Below are 12,102 nucleotides of genomic sequence, written 5' to 3'. Positions count from 1 at the left end.
AATAATCAAAACGCTCCCCTTAATCCGAGGTAATCATACCGCTCCCCTGCAAAATCAAAACACCCCTCGGGGGGCGGTACCGCTCCCGTTGAGAACCACTGATCTATATGAACATTGAACAACCTTGCAGATCTGCTCATGAGTAGTCTAGGGCTCTAGGCTATAATTACAAGCTTACAGTTTTAAGGTTTATGACATAGGCGAGTGGAATGCTCAATACTACTGCAACTCCATCTCCGTGACTATATTGTAGCCTTTGTAGGCTACTGTAGCGTAATTTCAATATAATTCATCTTTGAAAACTCGTTTGCTGAGTTCAATAAAATCAAGAATCCCTGGCTGAATTTCGCAATTGTCTTCATTTTTGTCTGTCATGAATCTTTTTCGTGCTGTGCTCTGCGTGTATCTTATTAAGCTTAGCCTACCTATTAACCTACTTACGGTAGTTATTTCAAAATTGCATATAGCAATATTACTGTAAAAAGGCTGCCGTAAATTAGAAAAGATGGCCAGAGTTTATTACAAATGCGTTTATTGGGTAATGGGTAAAATTTCGAATGTTAAGACTAAAAATTGCCTTTGGATAAATTTTTACGTCAAATTGGATATTTGTCTTTCTGGGGTGCCCCAATCAAATTAGTCACGTGACGACACTGAGCTGTAAATAAGCTCCATTAGCTCAGGGGTTTAAGCTTACGACCGACTTAAGATTACGCGGCGCTGGTTTGACTCTAGGGATGTGCGCTTGAGCAACGCATTTCAAGTCTGCTCTCCATTCAGTGGCACCTAGTGGATGGAATAATTCCCCGACAAAAACACTTCAACAATCGGAAAACTTTACTCTGTCAATCTTGGTAACCGGCTTTGCTTCAAAAGCCTCTACAAGTATGTGAAACTACCAGGAATAACCTACCAAAGGCTTTGTTAGTCTGAGGATAAGATTCAAAACCAAACTTCTTCTCTGATCAGTTCTGTGTGCGATAAATGCTAAGGGTCCGAAAATTCGCAGTCCAACATTAGAGGCTTAAAAACAGATAGCCTATAAAATACACTTTGCATACAAAAGGATTCTTTATTTTATCAACAAGTAAACCACTTTGATTTTATACAAATAATATAGAAGGAAAACTAACGTCAGTGATAATGATAAACCACCTCAACCGAGAAGTTTCTGATTGTTTAGAAAGTGCATGCGATACAAAATAACAAATAGTAACTTACTAGCCTACTGTTGAAGCAAGATTATACCAACGTAATATTGCTAGGCCTACAGAATTAAAAGATCAAAATTCAACGATTTTGTTTATCCTGTACTACTTTAAGGTTGTTTAAACATCATATAATGCCATTTTCTTTCCATGTTTATCTCCTTTAGCTAGAAGTTATGACGATAAACGTGACGTTTGTTTTGTAAGCCCAAATATAACCATTCTGATCCCAAAAGTGTCATATCATGTTCAAACACCAGTTCTTAGATGATACTTTTGTCTACAAGAAACATGTCTATCGTCGCATCAAGTTTTAACGTTTTTCAATGTATAAGTAGAACGAACAGATCCATTTGGTGCAAAACGCATAAAACATGCTAAATTATAAATCTTGTAATGTAAACAAATCGTGTAGCAAAAAATTAAGTAAAGTTTGACCATCACAAACTTTCAAAACAAGTAGCCTAACACGCAGCTTGTATATCAATACCAACTGTAAAAAAGACAATCAGTACTGGTACTGAAAAGATAACTTTAAGCAAATAAAATCACAACATAAAAGGAATGTCGTAATTTCTTTCTCCTATTCCAACATACATGTAGCCAAACTTAGTTGTATTAGGAACGTGGTAAAAGGTGAAGCCCAGCCACTGCATATTACGCAGAGTAAGTAATCCACTGCCCCGTTCAAACTGTAGACTCCATGATCCTGCATATCAAAAAACTTAACATTAGACATGAAACATTATATTTACCTGGTGTAACAGGCTTACTTAGCCTACATTGTTTAGAACAGACAGATCATCCATTCATCCTTCTTGAGCAGTCCAGGCTGCTGCAGATCAGTGACGCAGCCAGACGGACTTGTCCAAAGGATGCAATCTTTGTTGGTTTTTTTGTTGGATGAAGCAATTGCTTCGCACCCGTACTCAAAACCAGGGCTGTGGAGTCCGGCGAACAATATAAGCCTGCGACTCCGACACCTCGATTTATAATTAGTTGGCCAACTCCGGCTTCAGTGTTGCCAGATTAATTTTCACTTAAGTTGTGATTGAAATTGAAATGGTGACTTTTACCAAACTGACAAGAACAAACACTTATATTTTCTGGTAAAGCTCAAAGGCGCAATACGGAGGACAAAAAACAATTGCAAACAAAATTGTTATTGTTCATTACTTTGTATCAAGTCTGAGTCAGCCATTTTTACGACTCCGACTCCATACACCCCAAAATCCCTCCGACTCCACAGCCCTGCTCAAAACTACGTCTATAATTACAAATACCAACGGAATAAAAAGACATTTCCAATTTTAAAAAATCTATTCTGGAGCGCTCATTTTGATTTATTCGAATTTGAACTTCGTGCAAGTGCGAACTCAGGCAAAAAAACATTGAAATATTGATTTTGTCAGACGTATATTGTGTGAGTCTTTATCCTTGAACCGAGAAAGCCACTTTTGTAAGCATAATGGCAGGTCCAACCATCAAGAATCGCAAATGACAGAGTAAAGTTCCCGCTTGCTTTGTTGAAGTGTTGTTATATGCGAATGATTTCATCCACTAAGTGCCGCTTAACTGTCCTTAAAATGGGTTACTCAAGCACGCACCGCGAGAGTTGAACCAGATTTGTTTGATCTTGCGTTCTTGCCGTTTTTTCCAACGCCTTGAATCCAAGTATTCACATTCAGTTTACCAAGGGCAATTCTTCTTCCTTGTCTCAAGCCAGTCACACATCCACTCCAGCCATAACCTACCAAACTCGTTGGTCTACGTATCAAATAATTACAGTACATCCATCTATTTGTAATTAGGTCATCAAATATAGCTGGCTTACCCTAAAATTCTGGTTCATACTATCCCCCTTTGTTTTTTAAAAGCTATTTTATGGAATCAGGTATCAGCAAGCAAAGTGATGCAGTTGTAGCCTAGTAGAAACATTTCATATGATTGTCAGCAACTTAGCCTACCTTTTGGAATATCATTTTCAAGATTATCCATAAAATCCAGGGATGGGTCTAAGTCAGCTTTTTCTTGGATGCTTTTCAATTCATGCTTTTGTTGTGGACGGAAATGCATGTAAGAGGACAATTTTGAACTTTCGGATACAGATAAACCTGTGCAACACAGCCATACATAAATTTATTCTTGGTGTTCATGGTTGGTTGGTTTGAAATTTTATCCTTGGACTGAGAAAGCGTGGAGGTGAGAAATTATTGGAGAAATATTGGAGTCTGGAGGTGGTCAAAATATTTTATTGGTTATAAAAAGTCCAGTTATGAAAATAAACAACAACTTCGTTGAAAATTAAACGAAAAAAATAGTTATAAATTCTTGTATAAAACTCAAATACCTTTTAAATTGTCCTCCGGTGTTGACAGCAAAACACTTCAGTTGAGTGTAAAATATTCCTACTACGACCAATAAGGCCTTTTGAAACAATAATACTGACACAGTCTGACAGTTTGATGCGTAAATACTTCAAGTTTTACCTCCAAAGCTTCTGTTAGTATGCACTTGGCCAAGCGGTGTTTTGATATATGAACCTCTGGGAACAATGCTTGCCTCTTCATCGATTGTTGCAACAACAGCAGCTAAGCGATGTTCTTCTTTGATTTGAATCTAAAGATCAATAAAAATATGAAGGTCAAAATTTGAAACAAATTACAGTAAATAAAATATTACTTGTAGCTTTGTGCAATCAGCAGCAATGACCAATGAGTAGTAAAAAATGATGCAGTAAAATATCTAAACCATTGCTAATTAGGCTACTGGCACGCAACTATCGTGGATTGATATTTATATCTCACAAGCTTATCCCAACAAGTTAGGTCCTATTGTCTCTTAGAAACTAAAGTGACTGACTGGTATTAGCGCTTTTCAAAACAAGTTTTGCAGTGAAAATAAAGCCAAACTAAATTGTATTCAAAGTGACTGACTGGTATTAGCGCTTTTCAAAACAAGTTTTGCAGTGAAAATAAAACCAAACTAAATTGTATTCAATCAGAAGAGAAGTTCAACGTGAACGACATCGTTCCCAAAGAAATTAAATCAGAAAAACAAAATGTGTCAAAATGAAATTCATGTTTAAGGTTCTTTTCCAATGAACGTGTGTCATTTGACTTTTGAGAGTGGCAAGTGCAAATAATGTACATCGCTGAAACAAAGACCCACTAACCGAAACTTCTTCTTCTGAATACTCATCACCATCTTTAACTCTGTGAACATCTGTATGCTCATACTCATGTGAAGGGTCACCGGATAGTCTTCCTCGAACAACAGTTGACTTTGAAATAATTTCAGGAGTTGCTTCAGGAAGAAGATGCCAATCGATGCAATTCAAACTAAACACAAAAATAAAGTTTATACTGCAATGCCAGACATGCAAATCATGCATCAGCTTTTGTTTATTATTTACAAGCATTATGTTTAAAAAAGTGAATTTAATGTAGGAAACATAATGTAGATAAATGATTAATAAACAATCAAGATAATGTGCAAAAACACACATAAGCATTAAGCATGCGCATTGCGCAGCCTACATTACTGATGAATCGATTTATAGGAAAGTAAAATGACTTGTGCTTGGTTTTGGTCTTCATTAAGTTTATTTCTGACGACGTTAAACTAATGAAACTAACAAAGAAAGTCTCAATAGTGCAAGTCTGGCGTTCCCCCACTGACATTTTGCATGCTAAATGATATGTTTTCAAAGAGCAAGTATATGGACACTGGACAGTAAGGATACAAAGTTCTCCAACTACTCTGCATAATTTTATAAGTTTGTGTTGGATATGACGTGTAACAACTAGCTTCACATCCAGACATAAACCTGATTTTATAAATACTGTACAATGAAACACTATTACATTGAACTATAATGGGAATGAAGTCAAGTGGTTGTCTTATAAGTAGGGCAACCAAAAGTCAATAAAGTCAAAATTTTTCTGCCTTGTTCAAAGTTTATAAAACGTCCACAAACTAAATTTCAGGCTGACACGAAGAGAGGTTTCAAAGTTATGAAGTAAAAAAAAAGTCAAAATTCATGGTTAGGTCAAAATTTTCTTTTAACGTAGTTTTTCTTCTCTCTATTGATATTTTATTAAATCTACACAGATACTGATTTTTTGTTGCAATTTCTGTTGCTATTCTGACGTGATAATCGATTTGTTGCAATTTCTGAGATAATGATCTTGTTTCGCCCACTACTGACGAGTGACGATTCAATACTAGCCAGCTACCCTGCTGTTGATAAATTGGTTGCCAGGGTTAAAGCAGTGACCATTAATAACAGGTCAAGAAGAGCTAGTTTAACTTCCATTGGCCAACCTCCACAGCCAAATGTAACTAGATGGGCCTTTGGTTGAAAGCTGCTTTCTATTATTCAAGAAGTCTACCAAAAGTAAGAAATATTGTGGAAGGCTTCCATGATGGTGGTGTCTTGCTGCGGCGTGCTCAAGATGCTGTAAAAGCTCCCAATTTAGCTACTCACCTTGTAGAAATAGAGGAGCAGTAGGCTACAGTGCACTGTTTGATATAATTCAGAAGATGGAAAACAGCCGTTACATCATTCAAGAAGCTTACCAGAAAAATGAGGTCTCTTAACTTTGGTGTTGATGGCTGCCAAATTGGAAAATATTTTCAAGCAAGAATCTTAAGGAATGGCATCAAGTGCATTGTGAAAATGGGACGAGATGATATTTCACCACATTTTTATAGCCGGCTGAGGAACTCCCAAGCAACTTCTGTATCAGTAGAGAGAAGCTCCCCTGCTTTAGGAAAAATTTTGGCGAGAGACAGAAACTTCAAAGGCGATAATAATGAAACATTACTTGATGTTGAAGTATAATAGTGCAGAACCCCCTCAGTAATTTCGAGATATTTAGACACTCCATATTTATCTTTTGCAGTTTTTTGAGTGACTTTCATTATGTGTTCGTTAGCTGTGGTGTCGTTGAGTCTTCCACATTTTTCTCATATTTCAATGGAAAAGAAGCTATCCTTACCTAACGGTTTGATTTCTAAATTTCACGTTTGAGTTGCAAACGAAGAAAGTTATTGGTCAAAATTAGGTCAAAATTTCAAGTTTTTAGGTCAAAAAATTGGTTGCCCTACTTAAAGTAAAATATACCCAGGACTACTACTGGTACTCCATAATTGTGCTACAAAGGTGATTGTCATCAGCCATGCTTCTGCCATAATTATTGACTTGTTGCAAAGTGTGAATAGCATACATCGTCGGACAAAAATTAAACTTTTTCTTAAGTGTGCACTGTGCAATATGTTACAGTTCATGACATAAACTTTAGAAAATTTTAAATTAAGGTACCGGTAATGGAAGTGTGTGTTGATTCTACACATTTTTGTTGATTCCAATTTTTTTTTTTAAATGACACAACTTCAAAGCTGAGCATTGTGTATTTGTGTTCAATAATTTCTCACTCACATTTGAAAGGCAAATAAAAAATATCCCTCTCATTTTTCAAGATATTATAAACCAACTGACTAATGATATACGGTCTCAAATCTATTAATTAAAGCACAAAGCAGCAAAGTTTAAAAACTATATATGGATAAATCTATTCATATAATTAAATCTTGCAAGGATCATTCTAATAGTACATAGTGTATACTTGTTTGGCATCAAAATAGGATAAATGTAAGCTACCGTACTAATCAAATTAATAAAAAAGTATTTTTAAAATATTCCATATTAGTCGGCTTCGAGTGTCCAACTCTAAATTGGTAGGCATGGGTTCAATATACTGTCAGTAGGCTATATAGTATACTAATTCTGCTTGGCTCTCCGCAAAGAAATGGATTCATGGTAATAAAATACTCAGCTGCACTGTTCACAGAAACAAAATTGGCTGAGTAAACTAAAAAAAAACAGTTAAGTTTGATTTCATGTAGTTTTGTTCAACAAATGTGACCACATTCCAATAGAGAAATTCAAATTTTAACACAACTTTCACCTTGAAAAATTAAACTTTGTGACTCACAATTCTAAAAACATCAAATCAATTTTCATTTAAAAAATATAGAATGAAATAATAATATTTTTAGTTGGATATCATTGTGATAACATAAAAGACAATTAAAAAAAGCAGCACAAAAGGCAGCTAGAAGCATTGAAAAGCCATTATCATTGAATGAGCTACTTCAATTTGAATCAAGTTTTAAAAAATACGTTTCTAAGCTGTGTTGAATAAAATCTCCATGGAATTCAGTATGCATACGAATTTCATAGATAAGCCATAAAAGATGATACAAAAAATGATGGCTTGAATTGTAATCAAACTAAGATTTTTGTTCTTAAAAATTCGGCAAAACAGCAGCTTTGTATACAAGTGACCAGGGGACCATACCCTCAAAGGCCATGGGTAACATCTATAATAATAATAATGGTGTTGCAAGCACAGTTGTGCTGTTTCACCTTCATGATAACTTACGTACCGGTAGCAAAAATAGTAAAAAAAAAACGAAATAGAAAACTAACAAGGAAGTCACAAATAAGACAAAAAACACCAAGAAAAACGAGTCAATACTACCTAGAGGAGGGGTTCCTAACCTGTGGTACACGTACCACTAGTGGTATGCGAAGGTTTTTCAGGTGGTACGCGGGTGCCGGGTAGCTTCCGTTTTGTTTTACAAAAACGTGGATTAACAACTTTATATTTTGTTTATTTGATTTTGTTTACAAAAACAATTTCAGGTTTTTCAGGTGATACGCGGGTAGCTTCCATTTTTTTTTTACAAAAACGTGGATTAACAACTTTATATTTTGTTTATCTGATTTTGTTTACAAAAAAAATTTCTCGAAGCCTATTCTTATTGTTACGTAACTATTCTTGTTTTTTCGTATCACTACGATCTCTTCAAAATACTGGTCATGTCAATTGTCAACAAGGAGCACAGTTGATTTGAAAAGTGGTAGGCCTATAACGCTTTGGGACAGTGGGCGCTAATTATGTCAAACGATTGCTCTTGATAGATATCATCTACTGTTTTATAGCTTAAGCCAGGGGTGTGCAATGTGTGGCCTGTGGGCCAAATGTGGCCCGGAAAGAAAAATTATGTGGCCCGCAAAAATGTGCCAATTTTGAATTGTGTGCGGCCGCGAAACATGTTTATACGGTAATTTAGTTTAGTCTGGTACGTTTGAACAATTCATTGTGGAGTGGAATATTGTAGATTTCGCACCTTCTGTTAACCATTTTAGAAGTCTACCACCGGCCACCGCCAATCCATTGTATTTAATTTTCTATTCTGATGTCTCTGGATTTATTAATGTTCAATTGAACACTGAGAATATGTCCTTATAATGTTTGTAATGTATTGTATTGAGTTTTATAGTTAACCGTTGTTATTGCGTTCATAAACGTAGTTGCACTGATGAGAATTTAATATTCGAAAACGCGTTCTGCAACACTGTTTTTGCACTCTGTAATGCCAGATGCAGATTTATCTGCAGCTTTCCATCACGCATTGAAGCGGTGATCTGATCATGAAATTTTCTACGGTTTGAGAAAAAGTTTTCTCTGCCTATAAAACGTTGAATGGTAGTTTAATCAATTATTTCTAAAAATGTATGGTCACATAAAAGGCATTATGAACAAAGTACGACTTTGGAAAGCTCACATACAGACAGGACATCTTTTCCACTTTCCAACTTTGAGAGACTATGGAATGCATCCGGAGAAGAAAACTAAATTTGAAAAATTGTTGTATGAAATTTTGGCTCGTTTCAAGGACTTCAAATCTCATAAACATTTGTTTGATATATTCTCTTCGCCATTCAACACGGACATTGACAAAGCACCAGCTGATATCCAACTTGAACTGATTGATCTTCAAGAGAAAAAGGATTTGAAAGCAAAGTATTTAAAAATGAATCTTGGCGATTTTTACCGAAAACATTTCAACTAAGATGACTTTCCACATTTCAAAAATCCATGGCTTCAAAAATGGCACTTTTTGGCTCAACGTATTTGTGCGAACATTTTTTTCTAAAACAGGCGTTATGAAATCTCCCTATTGATCGGTTCTGACAGACCAACACTTGGAAAATGGACTTCGAATTGCGATCACTTCCATTAAAGTAAATTTGGAACAAGCCGTCAGGAAAAGAAGCCAGCTGCAAACTTCTCACTGAGCTCGTTTAAAGACAGTGTGACAATAAATTTGAATAGCAGTTTTCTTCAGAAATTTATGCGTCCTAACTTATTATTTCTGGAAGGAGATAACCCCTAATATAAGAATAACATGAATAACAAGAAAAACTACTCTTTTGTGCCTGCAACTACTAGAAATCACATGTTAAATAAACGTGCGGCCCGCGGTTTCACCCAATTATTTATATCTGGCCCTCCTGTAACAAAGGTTGCACACCCCTGGCTTAAGCTACAAATAGCGTTGAATAATGCTAGTTGTAAGCTAAAAATAGATCGGAATAAAATGTTCAATAACAGTTACAATGAATGTTCTCCAATAAACTTCTGGCTCAGTATGGCCTCTTCATACTCAACGCTAGCTTTCCATGCTGTTCCACAGCTACTGATTTTCACTTCCATGTGGGAATGCGAGCAGGGATTTTCAGTCATGATCAACATCAAGTCAAAAAATCGAAACCGACTAGACGCGCCCGGAACTGACGTTCAATGTGCTGTTAGCAAATTTACACCGGGGATCGACCAATTGATGGACAGTAAATAAAAACAAAAATCTTATTAAATTTAGTTGTGGTGCTTTAGTGTTACTTTAGTACCCCAATATTATTCTCCTGAATACAATATGATTCGATCAAATTAGTTGTTCTGCAAGAAGTGGTACGCTTGGCAGTACAGAGCGTCCAAGTGGTACGAGATTGTAGAGAGGTTGGGAACCCTTGCCTAGAGCATACATATCATATAAAGGCACAACATAACACTAAAAAAATAAAACGACAACAACTGGTGCAGGAGACACTATATAAGATGGAATATAACTGTCAGTAGAGATAGGTATACAATGCACTATGTATGCGGTTCACAATACATCATCAGACTAACAAAGCCTTTGATTGGTTATTCTTGGTAGTTTTGCATAGGCCTACTTGCAAAGGCTTTTTGACGGAGGGCCAGTTATACTGAGATTGGCAAAGTGAAGCTTTTTGATTGTTGAAGTGTTGTTGTTGAACAATTATTCCATCCACTAAGTGCCGCTGAATGGAAAGCAGTCCTGAAATGTATTGCTTAAGCGCACACCCCGAAGCAAACCAGCGCCTCATAATCTTGAGTCGAGTAGCCTACCTGAACACTTCAAACTACAGTAGAATTTGCCTATAGTGACTTTGGCTATAGTGACACCTCGCCTATAGTGACACCTGTTGCAAAGTCCCGTTTGCATACGCAACAGTTGAGTAGAATTCGGCTATAGTGACACTTCGGTTATGGTGACACTTTTCCGCGGTCCCTTTAGGTGTCACAATAGGCGAATTCTACTGTAGTATGATAAGGCACAATATATTTCAAAGTAAAAATACCTGTATAAAGACTTTCGATCATTCATTTCATCTTTTCCACAACCTTGAGCAATAAAATAGTCATCTTTTATACCCAAAACTTTACCCCAGAGAGCTACTTTATGAAATTTGTAATGAGTTTTCACTATGATCAAAGAAGTTTGCAATGCTGCCTTTTGTTCAGGGCTCAACACTATTCCACTTCCAGCCAAATAATCAATGGATAAATGAAGACCTTCAGAATCCATTGTTATATCAATCTACTGATATCGTAAGTGATTTGACTTCCCTGTAGCTTCTCTCAATAACAAAATAGTTCATGAATTGTGTTGTGTATTCGAAGCGCGAGTCAATTATCTCTGCTTGTTCTGTCGCCATAACGACAGTGCCAAATTTGGCTACAGAGTTGCCAGCAAGCGGTTTCAATGCCTGAACAACTGAAAAGAGCATTTTTGAGACTTTTCTCATAAAACTGTACAGTAAATTTGCGTTACACATTGTTTCTACATTTAAAGTACCGGTATGTACAATAATACAAAAAAGTGCAGAACACAATAAACACCCTTTTCAAAAGTGGTAGCCTACACAATATCTGTCAAGTGTTACACTTTGGAATCACAAAAAATCAAATAGACTACATTTTAATGAGTAAACGACACAGGAATGGGATGATCAATGCAAAGGTACGAACAAGTGCAGACTGCGATTCTGATCATAACGTGGTGGTGTGCAAAATAAAAAACAAATTGAAAGCATTGATGAAGACAAAGAAACGTTCATTGTGGGATATCAACAAGCTAAAGGACCCCAGACAACGGGAAAATTTTAGAGAAGAACTGGACAATAAACTCGCAAAGAAATGTTTAGAAACGGACTGGAATAAGATGAAAAGTTGTATAAAAGAAGTTGCGGAAAACATATGCGGAAGGCATTTGTTAGAAAAAAAGCAACAGTGGATGACGAAAGAAATACTGAATAAAATGAAAGAAAGGCGAAATCTGAAAGGAACATTGCTTGTAAAAAACGCACTTTTGTACAAAAAACTAAACAAAAAGATCCGACAAATGTGTAGAAAAGCAAAAGAAGATTACTGGGAAAAAAAGTGTAAAGAGTTGGAGCATTTAGATGACATGAGATCGCCAAAACTGTTCACCAAACTAAAAGAAATGAAAGGTCAAACTCCAGCTGCAAAGATGGGGCTGATCGATAAAGATGGACAAGTAATACAAACTCAAGAAGGAATAACCAACAGATGGCAAGAATATGTGTCAGACAGTCAGAACTATATGATGACGAACGAGAAAATATAGAAATTTCACCAGCAACATCTGAAGTTACAAAAATAATGGAACATGAAGTTAGAGATGTCATAGAAAGACTCCCAGATGGAAAATC

The 12,102-nt window shown here is 36.1% G+C and overlaps 1 protein-coding gene across 1 annotated transcript; it reads right to left on the bottom strand.

The window, feature by feature from the left end:
- Positions 1–1,058: 1,058 nt before the first annotated feature.
- LOC145773781 (radial spoke head protein 9 homolog) lies at positions 1,059–11,049 on the bottom strand. Its single transcript, XM_082584913.1, has 5 exons — positions 10,729–11,049; positions 4,384–4,549; positions 3,698–3,827; positions 3,176–3,322; positions 1,059–1,917 (listed from the first exon to the last, which is right to left on the bottom strand). The coding sequence occupies exons 1-5, from the start codon at positions 10,953–10,955 to the stop codon at positions 1,757–1,759; spliced, it is 831 nt and encodes a 276-aa protein (XP_082441039.1). The 5' UTR covers positions 10,956–11,049; the 3' UTR covers positions 1,059–1,756.
- Between the last annotated feature and the right edge of the window lie 1,053 nt (positions 11,050–12,102).

This window comes from Aplidium turbinatum, chromosome 1 (assembly GCF_918807975.1).
Source record: "Aplidium turbinatum chromosome 1, kaAplTurb1.1, whole genome shotgun sequence".
Taxonomy (NCBI): Eukaryota; Metazoa; Chordata; class Ascidiacea; order Aplousobranchia; family Polyclinidae; genus Aplidium; species Aplidium turbinatum.
This window is presented reverse-complemented; position numbering and strand designations above follow the sequence as displayed.

What these genes read in the sequence shown, in the direction of transcription:
- LOC145773781 (XM_082584913.1), bottom strand. Translation starts at nt 10,955, where the DNA reads ATGGATTCTGAAGGTCTTCATTTATCCATTGATTATTTGGCTGGAAGT. An exon ending in GATCGAAAGTCTTTATACAG is followed by an intron (nt 4,550 to 10,728) that starts GTATTTTTACTT and finishes TTTTGTGTTTAG; the next exon opens with TTTGAATTGCATCGATTGGC. An exon ending in TACTAACAGAAGCTTTGGAG is followed by an intron (nt 3,323 to 3,697) that starts GTAAAACTTGAA and finishes TGTGTTGCACAG; the next exon opens with GTTTATCTGTATCCGAAAGT.